The sequence below is a fragment of the Ambystoma mexicanum genome, chromosome 14, assembly GCF_040938575.1.
Source record: "Ambystoma mexicanum isolate Mex_15411 chromosome 14, UKY_AmexF1_1, whole genome shotgun sequence".
Lineage (NCBI taxonomy): Eukaryota > Metazoa > Chordata > Amphibia > Caudata > Ambystomatidae > Ambystoma > Ambystoma mexicanum.
Window position 1 is genome coordinate 91,290,516 of NC_090940.1, and position 18,819 is coordinate 91,309,334.

Genomic DNA, 18,819 nt, shown 5'->3' on the forward strand with positions numbered 1-18,819 from the left:
TCCTCCTCTAGGATATGTTCTCTCTCTTTCTCTTCGGTTTCCTTCTGGCCGCGGCTTGCTTCCCGCGCTTCCTGATCTCTTCCTTTCCTTCTTCCCATTCTTTCGGTCCACCATTCCTACCTGCTACCCATACTTGGTGTCAACCTCTCGCTGCTGTCGGTTTCCTGATTACTCCGGGCCAGAGTATCAACTCTTCCTGCATCCTTCTGGGACCAGGTCTCCTCTGGAACCATCCTGCTGCATTACACCTATTAGTTAGATCTAAGGTTTTTTTTTGTGCCACCTGGCTTGTTTCCCCTTTTTGGCTGTTGCGGGACTGAGGCCACCGGTCGTTTGATATCCAATAGATCACCGTGGCGTTGTCCCGCGGCAGACCCTAGCTGCATAAAATGAAAACCAGCCTCAAAGACAAACTAAGAAAGGATCGGAAGGTTTAGCTTACCTCCCCCTCTGGTGAAGAGACAGAGATAAGCAGAGAATCAACAGGTGAGTGTGACAGATTGCAACGCCCATCCAACCCGAAGATGGCAATGGCAGAACAGATTCAAGAGCTGGTGGCCGCTGTTCATTCACTGAACATGGAGATGCAAAATCTTAAGGCTAAAAATATGGTGCTATGCCAGTTGGTAACCAATAGGGATCAACCTCCAACAGACCTGCCCCCCATGCCTCTTTCCTCAGTCAAATATAACGGATCGCCAAAACGCCTAAAAGAATTTCTCGAGGCATGCACGGTATACTTTGCCTTCCGTCCCACGAGGTTCACTTCAGGTTCAAGCAAGGTGGGATTTATGGTGTCCATCCTGATTGGCAATGCCCTGGCCTGGGCAACACCTCTTGTGACCAGCAATAACCAAGTCCTTAGGAACTTTGATTCTTTTGTGGCTCTCTTGAAACAGACATTTGAAAGACCCGAAGTGACTTTTGGGACCTGTGAGACAGATGGACTTATTATCCTACATTACTCTCTTCAAACGCTTGGCTTTAGAGGCCGGATGGCCAGAACAAGCCCAGTTTTCTATCTTCAGAAGGGGTCTCAAAGAGGAGCTAAAGGATGAGTTGGCAAGAATTCCTCACCCTTCCTCCATCTCGGATCTGTTGTCCACCGTATTACAGATTGAATTCCGGCTGTCGGAACGCAAACAGGAGAGGAAGAAGAACAAAGCTACCAGCTGGTCCTCAACTACCTCAAGTACAGGAACCCCTACAATCCCACTCCAAAGTAGAGAGGAACCTATGCAGATAAGAACCACCAGATCGCCACTCACTCCAGAGGAGAGGAAACGATATAGAGGCACTGGCCTTTGCATGTATTGTGGGTCATCTGCACACCTACTACGGAATTGGCCCGAGGTTCCTTCCTGGAGATCGGGAAACTGACCGCCTCAGACCTAAATGGGATGAAGGTCCGAGGGGTTAATGAAAGTCCCTACGTTACATTGGCAGCGGCTCCCAGCAACGTTTCGGAGGATTCTGGACTCATGGTGGTTTCTCTCACACTAGCTTGGGGAGAAAAGAAAGTCGACTCCCTGGCCCTCATTGATTGTGGGCTGCCGGAAACCTCATCCATACGGTGTGGGCCAATAAAGTAGGCATCAAAAGTATACCTAACAATGAAAATCAAAAGGTGGAAGGAGTTGACGGTACTCCTTTGAGCTCTGGCCCCATTACCCATTCCACCAAAAAGATACAGGTTCAGGTTATACAGCATACCGAGAAGATGTCCTTCTACATAATCAGAGCCGCGCATTTCCTCATTATTCTGGAGATAGCTTGGTTAAGGAAACACAACCCTCTGATCGACTGATCCAGAAACACACTTAGCTTTCACTTGCAGTTCTGCAAACAAAATTGCCTTCACACCTTGCATTACGAGCCAGCTTCTTTCTTGGCTGATGACATCAAGACCCGCACAGTGCATTGATTGCCCACGGAGTGCAGAAACTACGAGGATGTATTTACAGAAAAGAAGATCTGTGACCTCCCCCCTCACCGGCCGGAGGACTGCACCATTAAACTAGTGCCAGAGGCCTTGATACTCTTTGGGTGCATGTTTTCCCTTTCCTTCTGTAAAAAAAGCAGTGTTGATAGAGTATCTGGACACTAATCTGCAGAACAGGCTCATCCAGGCTTCCCGGTCACCAGCAGGAGCCTCATTGGTTTTTATAGCCAAGAGGGACACCACAGAACTAAGACCATGCATTGACTATAAGGGTCTCAACCAGGTTACCATTCGGGATAGATATCCCATGCCCTTAATATCCGACATATAGGAGGCAGTAGAAGGCGCCTCTGTGTTTACTAAGCTTGATCTTCGGAATGCCTACCACCTGCTGCGCATTGGCAGCGGATATGAATAGAAGACTGCGTTTAGGTTTAGGACACCATTTGGGCATTTCGAATATAGGGTGATGCCCTTCGGCTTGGTCAATGCACCTGCAATATTTCAGTGATTTATGGACCGCATCTTCTCCGACTTCCTCTTCCATTCTGTTATTATCTACCTGGATTATATTCTGGTGTTTTCTTCATCCATTCAAGAACACTCTTAACATCTCCAAACTGTCCTCCAACGTCTACAAGAAAACCACCTATTGGTTAAACCAGGTAAATGCACCTTCCAGGCATCAATGGTTCCTTATCTAGGTTTCATTCTATCACAAGAGGGAGTTAATATGGACCCCTCGAAGGTCTCAGCCATTATGAATTGGCCCTCCCCTGCTCCTGTAAAAGACATTAAATGTTTCCTCGGACTGTCTAATTTCTATCGGAAATGACAACTTCTCTGCCACAGACCTTCCCATAACAAGACTTCTCAAGAAAACCATCAATCCGTTCTGCTGGATGGAAGAAGCGGAGAAGGCCTTTTTGTGTCTGATACATACATTTTCCTCTGCACCCATACTCTGACAACCCAACCAGTTGAAAGGTTTCATAGTGGAGACAGATGCATCTGCCAATGCCATCGGTGTGGTGCTTCTGCAGGATTATGAAGGGCAGGAATACCCAGTGGCCTACCTTTCTAAAACCATTACATCCAGTCAAAGTAACTATTCAGTTATTGAAAGAGAACTCCTAGCCATGAAAACCGCTTGTGAAAAGTGGAGACACCTGCTGCAAGGAGGCTCTCAGCCTTTTGTTCTTAGAACGTATCATAAGAACCTGCAGGTGTTACGCAATATGGAGTTCCTCAACACTCGCCAAGCACGTTGGGCCCACTTCTTCTCTCAATACGATTTCAAAATCAGCTACATATCCTGTAGTCAGAACATCGTTGCGGATGCTCTTTCCTGCAGAGATCTTCCCAATGGTCCCTACGGCAACCTTCCGGAAAAGATGTTTTCTCAGGACCTTCGCATAGTGTCAGTTGTCTCTTTGTTGCTCTCACAAGTTAAGGATGCCACAGAAAGCGAATCACCCCTTCGTCTCCCTGGAGCTTCAGGCCACATCGAGGAAAATTAAGGCCTGGTGTTTGTCATCAAAAAGCTGTACATACCACAAGGTGAACCGCAATCCCAGATTTTACACTGGACTCATGATCACAAGACCGCTGGACATCACGGTGTGAAAGCCATGTATGATCTCGCTCAACAATGTACTATTGCTCAGGTATGGTGACTGACATCAAAAGATATATCAAGAAGTGTACCGAGTGCGCCAGGAGCAAGAACCGGACTCAACGACTCATCGGGTTGCTAGAGCAAACCCCTCTTCCTACCAAACCCTGGGAGCTCATCTCCACGGACTTCATTGCAGAACTTCCTCCTTCGAAGGGTTGCACCTGTATTATGGTAACGGTTGATTCCTTTACCAAACTTGCACAGTTCTCACCACTCAAAGGGGTCCCTTCAGCTTCTCTGATGGCATTGGTATTCATTCGGGACGCGTTCCGTCTTCACGGACTACCCTCAAAGATCATATCAGATCAAGGCAACCAATATACCTCGAACTTCTGGACTGCTGTATGTCAGAAACTAGGTATCGAACGAGGCCTATCCTTGGGATTCCACCTTCAGACTAATGGGCAGACGGAGAAGCTGAATGGCACTCTGGAGCGGTATTTGAGGTGTTACATCAATAACCAACAGGATGATTGGGTAGCTCTCATCCCTACTGCTGAATTTGCATACAATAACTCGATCCACTCAGCTTTGGGACTCAGTCCATTCGTTTGTACCTTCGGCATACATCCCAGGGGCATTCTCCCTGAAGTTGCCCCTTGTACCAACATATCATCCGCCGATAGCCGCCTACTGGAGATTTCCCAAGCCCACAAGACAGCCCAATGCGAGTTTGGAAGATGCGAGGCAAAGATACAAAAAGTCGGCTGATCGGAACCGCAGTAAAAACCCCACCTTGATGGTAGGATCCAAAGTCTGGCTCTCTACCAAATATTTGCCTCGCTGGGTACATCCTTCCAAACTTTCACCCCGCTTTTTGGGTCCCTATGAGATCATTAGCCAGATCAACCCTGTTGCCTTCTGTCTGAAACTCTCTAGGAGTCTCTGTCGTATTCATCCGGTCTTTCATTCTTCTCTACTTCAACCGTCAGATGGGAACTGTAAAACCATTCCAGTCCGCAAACAGATACAGGAACAAAGCTCTGAGGAGTATGAGGTTGCTAGGATACTCGACTCATGATTTCGCAGAGGAAGGCTGGAGTACTTGGTCTCCCGCAAAGGCTATCCTTCTTCCAGGATTCATGGGAACCAAAGTCCTTCGTTCATGCACCCCGTCTTGTACATAGGTTTCATCGTGCCCATCTTGCCAAGCCGGGTTGCCCCCGGAATCGGAAGGGGCATACTGTCATGAACCTGCACTCATGGAGGACCTGGGACCGGTGGATACTGTGGCGCCATTAGAATCTGCCTTTGTTGTGGCTCACACTCTTTCTGTTACCAGTCCAGTCTTTTTCAAAATGGCCACCGCCGGGAGCTCTTAGCCCTCCATTCCCGACGGTCGCCACATTGCAACTGTGCTTGCTTTGCTTTCTGCTTCGTTGCTAACGCTCCTGAGTTTTCCACTGGGCATTTCGCTTCCTTTCCTCCCTTGAGCTCTCTCCTGCTGGCTCTTCTCCATGTCGCTTTCCTTTGCCCGCTCAAGTTTCCACCTTTTCTTATTCCGCTTTCCCCCTGAGTCCGCTTACCTGCCCTTTCTGCCTCTAGGATACGTTCTCTCTCTTTCTCTTCGGTTTCCTTCTGGCCGCGGCTTGCTTCCTGTTCTCTTCATTTCCTTTTCCCCATTCTTTCGGTCCACCATTCCTACCTGCTACCCAGACTTGGCATCAACCTCTAGCTGCTGTCAGACCCTCGGCAGTCCTTGGATTCGGTTTCCTGATTACTCCGGGCCAGAGCATTAACTCTTCCTGCATCCTTCTGGAACTCCACCTGCTCTGGAACCATCCTGCTGGATTACACCTATTGGTTCGATGGAAGATTTTTTTTTGTGCCGCCTGGTTTTTTTCCCCCTTTTGGCTGTCGCAGGACTGGGGCCACCAGTCATTTGATATCCAATAGACCACCGTGGCATCATCCTGCGGCAGACCCTACCTGCATAAAAAGAAAACCAGCCTCAAAGACAAACAAAGAAAGGATCAGAAGGTTCATCTCACCTCCGCCTCCGCCTCCGGCAAAGAGACAGAGACAAGCAGAGAATCAACAGGTGAGCGTGACACACAGACCGAGGGGGTGACAAGGAGAGAGTCGACCTTGCCCTTTCCGACCAAGGCCCGTGAAACCTCCACAGACGGGAAAATAAGACTGCAAACAGAGACCAACATGTGTTGCAGCAGATGTCTATGGTACACAAGACACTCCTACACTGATTACCAAGCTGGGGAGAGAAGCTTGCCTCGGTGGTACCAACCTTGACTCAAAAACCAAGTGGCACATCACATCCGGTGAGTCGAGGGGAGTGTCAATAAGAAACAGAACTGTATTGAGCAAAAAGTAGCAAGAGCTAATTTGAACTTTGAAAAGATACGATTGCGGAAAGAGAGGGAAAACCAGCAATAGAGGAGTTTGGCATCACATGGGTGCTCACGCAGGAAACTATGGGTGATTACCCAACAGTAAAGACTACCGTAACCAGAAGGCCTTGGGAAGAGGCGAAGAAAGGTCAAAGTGTTCATACAGGGGTCTTGTAAAATCCTCTGTACCGTCGAAGGTCTTTGACCGGAAGATGATTGAGGAAGCTAAGGGAAGTGAATCCTGCATGGTGAAAGTTAGTACATGAACTTTGTATCGAAAAAGTCAGCGAGAGTGAATCCGGCAGAGGGAAACCGACAATGCAGGGCAAAGCTCCAAAACCTCTTTAAAAAGACATTAAGATTTGTGAAAGCAAGAAGTATTGCAAGACAAGCGGAAGGGAAGTGACCCCGTCACCTAAAAAGGTTATTCTGCTCAGCCCCTATACTCAGGCAGCCTGACTAAAAACTGCAATTCATTGTGGAAACAGACGCCCCTGCAGGAACTCTAGGAGCAGTTCTCAAACAAGCTATAGATGGATAAGAACACCCCATAGCTTACCTCTCTAGGACCTTTGCTCCTAACAAATTGAACTATTCTGTTATAGAGAAAGAACTTATGGTGAGGAAAAAAGCCTGCATGGAGTGGTGTCATCTTTTGCAAGGTGCTGTTCAACCATTCGAGATTCGCACTGACCACTGGAATTTGCGAGTCTTGCAGCAACTGGAATGTCTGAATTCCAGACAATCCTGCTGGGATTTCTTTTTTGCACAATTCGATTTCAAGACCACCTACATCCCAGGAACAGAGAACATACTAGCTGATTGCCTCTGTAGGACGTGGTCAGGTGAATCGCCAACAACCACTAGAGCAAAATCTCTTTTCAAGGAATACATTCCTATGCATTATTACGTCCTTTCTCCAGGAAGTTTAGGACACCTCGCATCTTGCGTTTCATCTTTGAAAAATAAAGACGGACCTCTGTTCCATCAGGATCGATTAGTCCTCCCTACGGAGTCTCTCCAACAAAGAGCCATGTCCTGGTGTCACGAAGGTCCAGCTGCAGGACACAAACGTTACAATACCACTTAGGATCTTATCCGACATTCCTTTTGGTGGTCGTCAATGTGCCATGATACCAAAGAATATGTTAAATCCTGCCAAGTATGTTGTCAATGCAAATACCTAATGGGCAAACCGATTTGCCTATTGGAACAAAGAGCACTTCCTACCAGACCTTGGAGCCACATTTCCAAGGATTCCGTGGTTGAACATCCTCCCTCAAGAGGCCAAACAGCTATCCTGGTAGTAGTAGATTCCTTTTCTAAGTTGGTGAATTGTATTCCTCTACCAGGCATACCCTCTGCCTCTGAAACAGCCAACAAGTTTCTTCATGAAGTATTTTGTCTACACGGATTTCCAGATTCTGTTACGTCTGACCGGGGGACCCAATTTACCTCCAAGTTCTGGAAGTCGTTGTGTACCCTACTCGGTATTGAAAGAGCCCTCTCATTGGGTTATCATCTGCAGTCAAATGGGCAGACGGAACGACTCAATGCCACAATAGAACAATACCTGCAATGCTTTGCCAACGATAAACAAGACAATTGGGTAGACGTTTTGCCTACAGCAGAATTTGCCTACAATAACGTGATTGATACCGCCATTGGCATGAGTCCGTTCTTCTGCACCTACGGCTACTCTCCCCGGTTTCTACCGCTTCCGGGATTCCCAACCACAAATATACCGATGATTGATACTCTTCTAAGGGATTTATCCAAAGCTCACAAAAAAAATCACTCTTCTGGCAAAACGAAAACAAGAATACAAGACTCAATCTGACAAGCACAGAAGTCTGAACCCAGAATGGGAAGTAGAATCCAAAGTTTGGTTGGGTCACCAGATACTTACCTAGATGGGTTCCCCCTTCCAAGGTGTCACCTCGTTACATCAGGCCTTACGAAATACTGACCAAGATCAATCCTGTGGCGTTTCGGTTGAAACTCCCTTCTCCACTGAAAAGGCTAGACTTGGTGTTTCACGCTTCCTTATTGCGCCCATACATCCCAGATACACATGGACATAAAAGGAAGGATTTCATACCAACGCTGGATCCTGAACCAACTGAGTACGAAGTATCTGAAATATGCGAGATTCTCGCTACTTCAAAGGAAGACTACAGCATCTGATTCATTGATTCCCAGAGGTCTTCTGATTCAGAAGACCTCTGGGAACCTACGACATACATTCATGCCCCATGTTTATTGCAGCGGTTCCATTCTGTACACCCAGGGAAACCTGGAAGAACACAGTATAAAAGGGGGCATAATGTCATCAGCCTGTGTCCCTGGAGCTTGTGGAAACATTGGCGCCTGAACCGCCATTAATGTTCAGCCATGTTTCCTCCACACTAGACGGACCGGTCCAGTCTTTTTTCAAGATGGCCGTCACCATCCTTATCAACGCCGCTTTCTCCCGATCGTGGCGTTGCAACCCTGTGCTTTCTGTTTCAGGTAAGACACTGTTCATGCTCTGCTTGTGCTATCCTTTTTTCTTGCTCTTGCTTAGCATTCCAGGCACATTTGCTACCTTACTCCTTCCATCACACTTCTGCCTGTTCTCTCACTCTCTCTTTTGTCCTTCCTTGTGCCTTTGCCCCATTCCCTTTGCTTTGGCTTGCGCTCCGTATTTCTTGTTCTCCCGCTGCTACCTCTTTCTGCCAGGTGCATTCCTAGCGAGCCCTTGCTTTACTTACCGCTGGCACTTTCCAATACATCTGGGGCTTATCTGAGGATATCCAGCTTTACTCATCTAACGACTCTCATACCTTGGGCATACAGAATCACATTTTGGAGAGGCGAAAGGATTCAACCAGCTTTGGACTACTCTGAAAGGTTTTTTCAGCCAGTCATGGCTTTTTCCCTTCAAATACGGTTTATCTCGGGGAGAGGTCTCTTGCCTGAAAATATACCCACAGGCATAGTGGCTTCATCTCGAGGTAGACCCTACCTCTATGAGGACCGCAAGTCATGTCGCAAAAAGGCATGCTCACCTGCACCGGACCATCTTTCAGAGGAGCTCTCTGGTGAAGACTAAGGTGAGGATATTACCCCTATTGCTGACACAGACTTCAGGGATGAAATAAAGGTATTGCTACAAAACCATGGGAAAGATCCCTTCCAGATCCATCAGGGGGGTAAAATTGTACACGGGTGCTTGAAAGAGAAAAGTTCCCCAGGGTAAAGCAAGAGGGCAGGAAAGAAGTAACAGATCGAGGTACCCGAGACTTCGGGGAGGCTGATAAAACATCTGATACCCCTCTTAGTTCTGAGCCCAGAAGGGCCATGGAAGAAGAACCAGAAAATCTTACCGACCTAGCATTTGCCCAAAGGAATGACCGGCTGTTAGCTACAGCCTTCCTACAAATCATACCAGAACTAGGGGGCTGTGAGAAAAGAGAACCCTTTTTCTTTCTAAATCATGGGTTGATGTACGAGTCATAAGCAGGTCGTCCTAGAAATAGCCCATTCCCATCTGACGGGCGGTCACTTAAGACAGACAAAAACACAGGCACAAATCCTCAAAAAATGTATTGGCCTAGAATTCACGCAGCTATTAAAGCCTTATACAAGCATGTGCAATCTACCAAAAAACCAGGGCCCATATGCCACTCCAGTACCTTTACAGCCACTACTGATTACTGAAGTGGCATTTTCCAGAATTTGGATGGACATTGTAGTACCCCTGGAAACATCTAAGTTAGGGAATACATTTATACTTGTAATAGTAGATTATGCCACACGGTATCCGGAGGCCTACCCCTTAGAGGTAACACCACCCAGCAAATCCAAATCGAGAGTAGGGTTTCCCAAAGAAATCTTAACGGATCAGGGCTCTACATTTATGAGTAAACTCATGGGTGAAGTGAAGCAACCTTTGCATATTACCACCTTAAGAACTTCAGTATATCACCCACAGACAGATGGCCTTGTAGAAAGGTTTAACAAAACCCTGAAAACAATATTGCGTGAGCTGTAGACCGAAGGAATTGAGATCAGAAGGTAATTTGGGCTTATTTTGCTGTCAGAAAGACCCCCCAGATTTTTACAGGATTCTCCACATTTGAATTACTATATTGGCGGGTACCCCGAGAGATCCTGGATATTTTGAGAGAAACCTGGGAAGAAAGGAAGGAACCCCCAATTCCATTTTCCCAAAGCGCCCACCGTCTTAAAGAGCACATGACTATAGTAAGATCTTTAGTTCAAACACATATGGCCAAAGCACAAGAACAGCATAAACCCTCATATAATCAGAAAGTCATTTTAAGATCCTTCTCGGTAGGATAAAAGGTGCTAGTGTTATTGCCACCTCAGAGAATAAACGAATTTCCAAATGGCACAGGCCTTATGAGGTGATAGAACAGACAGGACCCTGTAACTACAACATTTCTCAACCCAACCGCCGATCAAAGACCCAGGTATACCACATTAACCTTTTAAAAGAGTGCAAGGAAAACTCTACAGCGACCACTACGGCTATTCTGTCATGTTTATTACCTGATGACTCTGATAGAACAGTGCTTATCCCTCCTGAACCTGGTAATAACCAGAAACAAGATCTGTATGATTTACTCCAACAATTTACTGATGTACTCCCACATCTTGGGAGTCGCCAGCACTAGCACTTAGCCTGAGGTTCTCCCCCTTGGCTCCACTTAGCACTTCCCTTCCGGGCCCTCTACCTGCACTTGCCACTCCTCTGCTCACCCCTCCTCCCTATCTCCTGCACTTCTCCTCAGTGCACTTGCGTATCTGAATGCCACAAGACCTAGTAGGACCATGACTGTTTTTTAGTTTTTACTGTTGCTATTTTGTCCCCTGTTCCCTTCCCATTTAGCTTTGTGGCACTTTGAAACACTATTCAGTTGTATAAATGCCTAACAAATGCTCAATAAAATAAAAAATAAGTAAAATAAAAGTAAATGCCATCTGCGTTCAATGCCTATCCAATGCCCCGTATTGTTGATCTCATTGATCGGCTTGGCAACGCTATATATCTCTCCACCATAGACCTTACAAAAGGGTATTGACAGGTTCCACTTCATTGCCCTGATAAAGAAAAAAACTGCCTTCCCCTCACCCTTATGCCTGTTCCACTTTAAAGTCCTCCCTTTTGGACTCCATGGGTCCCTGCAACATCCAACCTGAAAAAGAAGAACCTATGAACATTGTGCGATAAAGTGACAGATGAAAGAGCGGCTCGAGCTCGGTAAACGGAAGCCTGTGCAGAACTTTATGCTATAAGGATCTCAGCCCGGGTGAGGGGGATCTGGGGTGTATAGGGACTCACCGATGTGAATACTTGTGAAAATCTAGAAGGGAAAAGGACTTTGTTGTTTATTTGGTTGCATCAGGCCCTTTGAGTGAAGAGACTTTGAGAAGCAAGGTGACTTACGCTCCGAAGGCCCTGATGCTGATGAGTGAACTGTAACCTTGTGCTTAAGAAGCCAGAGACTTTGCTACGCTCGAGTGAACTGCCTTATACCGTGCTGACAATGTAGGGAAGGGAGGCCAATGGCCTGAAAACCTGACATCTCTTTTTGAACACTTCTTTCTTTTTCATAACATTATTCCCCACAATATTTGTATTTAGAGGTAAGGATTGGCAATAGGTTTTTTGTAAAGGCCCTTTTATTTTGACAAGACACCACTAAGACTGCGTTATTATTATTTGATGGTCGTAGTTTGCTCCCATCTGTAGATTTAGGTTCAGAAAGGTGTTTAGCATACCCTTTTTGCAGTACAATAAACACCTTTGAACGGTAGTCACGTGTGACTGTCTTACTCTTGATGCCATGCCTTCATCACATGTGGTGTCAGGAATGGGATGTGACTCAATTAAAACAAATTGGGGACCCCTAAAATTCCAGAAGCTTAGTCATAGAGCCTCAGACACATCCGTTGCCACAAAATAATCAATAGGCTTTGCTATCTGTAGCAGCAGAGGAACTATTATCCCTCCCGGCAAAGGAGGAATGATTCCCACAGACTTCGTTTTGATACCCCCTCCTGTGTGTTATATAAGATTGGCCCCAAAATATGGCCTAGCCTGGAAGTTTGGTCTAGACATTCTGGCAGGCATCATAGATCCCGACATCCGGGGAGACATAAAGGTTATCTTACAGAACCATGGTGAAATTCCATTTGAAGTACATTGTGGGGACACAAATGCACAGGGAATTCTTGAAAAGGCTCTATTTTCTCATTTTAAAGAGAGTGAACTGGAAGATACTGAGAGATGTACCTTAGGCTTTGGGGAAGCTGATCAACCTTCTATGACTGAAGAGAAAAGGGAAGAAGAGCTTACCATCTTTTCCGACCTAGCCTTCGCTCAGAAAAATGACCCAGCTCTTGCTGAAGCTTTCTTACAAGCAACTCCCAAGGGAAGTCCTTTTTTCCCAAAAACAAGGATTACTGTATAGGATGGAAATAGCCACAGAAGGCCTAAGTAAAACTCAGTTGGTAATCCCCAAAACACACCGGAATATCGTACTAGAAATTGCGCATTCACATCTAACAGGGGGACACCTAGGACAATTTAAGACCCAGGCACATATCAGTGGGAGGTTTCACTGGCCAGCTAGCCATGCTGATACAAAAAACTTTATTCAGACATGTGAAATATGTCAGAAAACCAGTGCTCACATTCCCTTGCTTGCCCCTCTGAATCCTTTACCAACAGTGGCGTCGCCAGGAATCAAATTTAGGAGGGGCACGGAGGGGGCCAAAGACAAAAGTAGGGGGGCACAGACAAAAGTAGGGGGAGAACATGGTCACTGCTCATCTTAGGTGGGGGGGCACAGGCCCTGGCCCCCCCAGACCTCCCCTAGCGACGCAACTGTTTACCAATAATAGAAGTTCCTTTCTCAAGGATTGGGATGGATATCATTGCACCTTTGGAAACCTCTAGACTGGTGAGTGGAAGCGCCCCCAAGTTAGCACGATCCTCCCCGCAATGGGAGACAATAATGGACACTCCCGTGATGGGAATAAGGCCAAGACAGAGTGCGGGTGAGCGTAAGTGGGAGTTTATCAAACGAATATGGCATGCAAAGAACTCTGCAACCTCCGAGAGCGCTCTGCCTGACAATCGCAAAGGCAGGCGTATTTCTAATACAAAAAACGTCATCAGAACCTACACACTATAGGGGGCACAAGTTAATTGGGATTGGGTGGCGTCGACTAACTATAGGTGTTGCTGCAGCGTGGTTGGTCCGGGTGGGAGGACGTCACTGGTCAGCCTCGTGGGTTGGGTTGGGCCTGGCAGGCCGGCTTGAGGTCATCCGGGCGGTGTTGGTACGCTGGGGCAGCCTGTGACAAAGATGAATACCTTCCCTGACTTGGGTGCTCTAAATCATGCACATTGCAGTTACTTAAAACCCGATATCTAACTTCTACAGTAAATCTTTCAATCAATACAACACAGGAGGAATGCACCTTGTGAGGGGTCTGGTGGTCATCTATTGGATTTACCGGTGTTCTGACGTCTGGTATTTCAGGTCGAGGGGCTGGGCTCTGGGGGCTTGTGCCGGGTGGTACATGTTTTATTACTACGTTAGAGGCTACTATGAAGGGGGGCTCTGTGACTTGTCCCATTGTCGGGGGTAGTCTTTGTGCGGGGTCAGGCTTCTTGGGGTGGTCTGGGGGATTGTGGGATTTACGAGAGGGTGCTGGTAGATCATTGGATTCAAACGTAAGTTTATTACCGTGCTGTAAATAACGCAGGTGGCGGCCGGTGGCCTTGGATGCTGTGTTGGGGCCTCTGACTCTCTGAAGCGGTTCCAGCTTGGTCGGGGGAGGTGGGGGAGCACGGCACAGGCCTTAGCTTTTTTTTTCTACTTGGCAGGCTTCGTAGGGTGGGAGGGAGAATGGCCTTGCATATATTCACAAAAGGTATTTTCCTCGTGTGTTGCCTAATTTTGAATACAAAACTTTTATATCATTTGTCTTATTTAAACTACTATACCATACATATATACTTCGAGTTCATTAAACATTTCGTTAATATATTCAGTCTGAGTACCTTTTCGTTACCTAACATTATATTCACTACAGTGTTTGATTATTTTATGTACATTAGACGTTACATGAGGTAGTTCTAGGTTATGGCCTACAGAGATTGATACTCGCCGCTTTGGGTGATTAAGAAAACATATACGAGTTTAGGTTTCTACATAAAATTGAAAGAACACTTATACAGATAGAGGTTATACGTTTCGTCGACATCTTTCTCTGTGGTTATAGCAGCATTAGTCCAGACCTGGGGTGACATCATATAAACGTTACATCTTTATGGTTGATTCACAGTTTACAGAATCTGTTTAAACAGAGGTAGTTCATTAATACCAATACTTGAATTATTTTCTACTTTCTTCAGATAGTGATGCTTCAGTTTTTTCCCCGTCGCCCCGGCCTCGCGGACCAGGTCATGCGGGGTGCAGTATTACATTGTGAACGATGAAATGTTACAGTGTTAACATCTCGGGTTAGCTCATACCCGGCTTTCTCATGGGAACGCGCTCGCAGCGGATCTACCATGGTGCTACGGCGGCAGGGATGCTTGGAAAGCCCTCCAAAGGTGGGGGCCGCGCTACAGCGCGCTGAACTCACGCCATCTTTGCTGGGCAAGAAGGCTTCTAGGCCTGTCTAAACTTTAGTGTGTGTGACTGATGGATACGTGGGGGCAATGTCATCGGCGGGCAAGCCCTCCTCCACCTGGGCCCGGGTGGCATGAGGGGACGCTCGGCGAGCCATGGTCCTCACCTGGGGAGAATAATGCAGGAGAGGGGGGCCTTAAGGCCTGTCCTCCCCTACATTTCCCCCCTTTCGTTACTAAAGTAACGAATTCTTCAGGTCTTCCAACCTTCTGCACTCTTGTTCCTCTACTACCGCGTCATCCCATGCGGGTGTTCCCTTAATGGGCATCCATGCCCTACACACCCCCCTTAAGCTCTCTCCTCTTCTAGCATATTCGTCTGGTGTGCACGTTAAATATATACAGTCACCACTTTCCTCCAAATCTACCCATACCTCTGTGTACCATTCTAATTCCACATCTCGGGGTTCCTTGATAGTGGTATGCCATAGTTTGTCTACTATGTACTTGTCACGGTACATAGGCACTAACCGGTACTGGGGGGTGTTGTCTATTCCTGTCTGCACATGTACTTCTTGTGTTGCCCTCATTGTACCACCAGAGTTGCCCATTGTCACCATCATCATTGCGCCGTTAGGGACCGCATTTGCACAACATCGGAGGCCCACCTGGCACAGGCAGAACACCACAAGGAGGAACACCACAGCTGGTACCAGAAATTTCATCGTCATTCCAAGCCACGAGGGAACCCAGGAGAAGATATTGTCGAACCACGTGCTGGCTTCTGCTCCACCTTCCATCTTCATCTTCTCTCCCAGATTGCGTACTGCTTCGATCACGTGGGATAGGGAACCATTTTCCGCGTCTTCAGAAGGTACGAAAGTGCAGCAGGCACTTCCTATTTTTTGGCAAACACCTCCGTCCATCGCTGTCAGTAGGTCCAGAACATACCTGTTCTGCATGGTCATCAGGCGTAGAGCTCGCAGTTCTACTTTTATTATGTTGAACCCTTCTTCAGTGTCATTGGCTAACTGAATCAGTTCCCACCGTGTTATCTGGAGCCATTTTGCATTTGCCCTTGCTTGGACACTTGAAATTAGCGAGGCAAAGAACGTTTCTACAGAGCTGAACAGTCGGTACCTGTCTGGGATCTGTGCCAATAAATCGGACGAAGCTTGAGATATGTAATTTGATGCCCGTCTGTTCCGTGATAGCTCTTCTCCCTTCTCTCCGGAGGACAGGACATAGAGGTGTGATTTTGCAGTGGGAGGAACCGCACCCTGGTGCATGTTCCCTGGCGTCCTTTTATTTTCATCAACGTGGCTCTCTGGAATCACCATTAGGGCCGAGTGCAGAGTGGCCATCGAGCAGCTGCCGCTCCATGCCTGGGGAAGGTGCAAGTATGCCTGGTTCCCACATACCCAGTATGTGTCCATCAATGCGGCTGTTCCTTTTCTCATGTCTGGGATGGTGAGAGTTTTGTTGCAGTTTTTATTCGTCCCTATTGCCACTTTTCCTTCTCCCTTAAAACATAGTTCGTTCTTGATCTCACTTTGTAGCTTGAAGGGTTTCTCCATTGCTGTTACCCATGTCAGTTTGGAAATGTGCTCCTTCCATACTGGTGTGCATGTTTCTTCCATCCATCGCATTCTGGCTGGTTGGACACCTCTCAGTGCTTCCGCTTTGCACAGTACTTCTTCATCTTTCCATTTGTTTTCAGAAAATAGTGTCCCTTGTATCGCAAAAAATGGTTCTTTGAGACATACCACTCCAGCTGCTTTTGGGTAGCATGTTTTTTCAGTCTGTATAATCTTGAAAGTGACGTCGTGTGCCTGGAAGGTGTTTTTTATTCGGCATAGCGTGAGATGGAGGAGACACTGGGCATCTACAATGGGCAATTCTCTGGGCAACAACACTTTAGGTGTGCCTGATGCATGGGGGATGAGCGAGCAGACATAACAGCTCTCATTTGTCGTTTGTTTGGCTGTGGCACTCATATCAGCATACCATTTATTTGCTTGGTGGGGGTGCCGAGGGTCTTCCATTTTGTCTAAGCCTAACCCATAGTACTCATCATACCCCCTCCTGCTTGTCTCTCTTCTCCGCCTACTATCCTTGCTTCTCCTACGTCTGCTGCTTTTGATAGATGAAAAAATGGGCCCCCCTTCCTCCTTCCCACCCCCCTTGTCAAATTTCTGATATATTTCCTTATGTTCTTTCATAGTTATAATATTCCCATCTTCCTCAATAAACAACAAGTCACTTTCTTCTGATGGGGTGGGAAGGGTGTTGGGGCTGCTATATAGTTCAGGTATGGACATTGTGTTGTTTTCCATTTCTGTTTGTATACCTCTTGAATCTGACAGGGCGACAGTGGGTGGTTCAGTGTAGTAACCCCATACAAAGTGTGATCCATCCCATACCAAAAAATCACCTTCTTTAATATTTACACTTGTGGTTGCATTGCTCCCAGGAGCTCGGGTGATGTTACTCCCCCCTCCCCCCTCGGTCATCTCGATAGAGATGAACGCTATAAACCAATATGTCACCAGGCAAAATATTGATAGGAAGAACACAATAACACAAATTGACAATCCGCATTCGTATGAATATGTAAGTCTATCTATTAACATTTCTTTAATTCTAACAAATCTATTAGTTGCAGGCTGCCCATTAGATGCCATGGTAATTCCTGTTTGAGATACAAAAGTGCATTAGGTACAGGCATGTAAACATTTCCAAAGTTGTTAACTTTTTTTTTTTTTTTTTTCATAAAGCATGGACGTGGGTGGGGGAAGGGTTTGTTTCCACAGACACGGGTATTTACAATCAATACTTTTAGATCATTGTATATTATATAGAAAAAACTTCTTCAAAAGAAAGAAAAATTTCAAAAAATGAGAGAACAAAAAAACATTCAATTAAAAGAGCAAAAATATTTTTTTTTTTTTTTTTCGTACGAATGCCATGTCATCAGTTGCATTCATTGTCAATCGCTGCACATACACAAAATCACCTTCACTCATTCTGCACAACTCCACTGTCCGCTGTTGCCTGTGCCTCGTCCTGCACCTCACCTTCCACGGCGCTATAGGCTCTGCGTACGTCTGTCAAATGCACCCAGTATCTTAGGCCCTTCACCTTTACTGCCGTGGGTGTGCAAAACACTACCTCATAAGGGCCATGGAAACGTGGCGCATTCCACCTTCGCACAAAACTTCTGACATATATAAAGTCACCGGGCATTAGCTGTAATGGTTTGTCAGGCAGTGTCACTGTTTCTGTTGTATTCCCCTCCTCTCTTGTAGAGGGGGGGGCTAGTTGCTTCGCTATTATGCGCGCTGCCCGTGTCAGTTTTTTCAAGTACTCTGTGAACTCCTCTCCCAATACCGCTGCGCTTCTGTGTGCATCAGAACGTTCACGGAGAGGTGAATGTGTTGTGTTCATTCTCCTTCCCGTGACGATCTCATGCGGGGACAAATGGTGGTCTTTACTTGGCTGATTGCGCAATTCGAACAGGGCCAGAGGTAGGCAGTACATCCAGGTCTTTTTGAGGGAAAAACATAATTTTGACAATCTGCTTTTTAACAGGCCGTTCATCTTTTCCACTACGCCATTACTTTGAGGATGATAAATCGAGCATAATTTGTGCTTTATTCCTAATAACGTAGTCACTTCTTTGAATAGTTCATTGACAAAATGTGTACCATTGTCTGAGCGAATGACTTCGCAAATTCCCCAGCGCGGGAATACTTCCCTTACTAGGAACTTTGCGGCGCTCTTCGCATCAGGGCGCGCACAGGGACCTGCCTCCACCCACCTCGAAAAGGGACATACAACCACAATCATGTAACGAGCCCCATTGCATCTTTCTCCCATGTCTACATAATCAATGTGGAGCTCTCTGAATGGGCCATTTGGTTTTGGTATCGTACCTCTCAGTGTGCGCAATGTCATACCTGAGTTGTAAATTTGACATGTCGTGCATTCCAAAGCCAGCCTTGTGATGTGTTCCTGGAGGCAAGGTGCAAACCAATCTTCTTGTATCTCCGCCATTATGTGTTGTTTTGCATTGTGTGCGGGAAAGTGTAGTTGTTGAAATGCTATTTCTAACAATGTAACTGGCATCACGGCTTTTCCTGAGCTTTCTTGTCGCCACAATAAATCTGTCGGCGATTTGCTGCATCCCCTCTTA

The 18,819-nt window shown here is 46.5% G+C and overlaps 1 protein-coding gene across 1 annotated transcript in view; it reads left to right on the plus strand.

Annotated features, from left to right (window-relative positions):
* The first annotated feature begins 524 nt into the window (after positions 1 to 524).
* The window catches only part of LOC138527164 (uncharacterized), a 67,495-nt gene continuing 49,200 nt past the window's right edge, over positions 525 to 18,819 (plus strand). Inside the window, exons 1-2 of the mRNA XM_069638271.1 lie at positions 525 to 626; positions 2,542 to 2,607. Of these exons, the coding sequence (XP_069494372.1) occupies positions 525 to 626; positions 2,542 to 2,607 (168 nt within the window). The remainder of the gene's footprint in view (positions 627 to 2,541; positions 2,608 to 18,819) is intronic.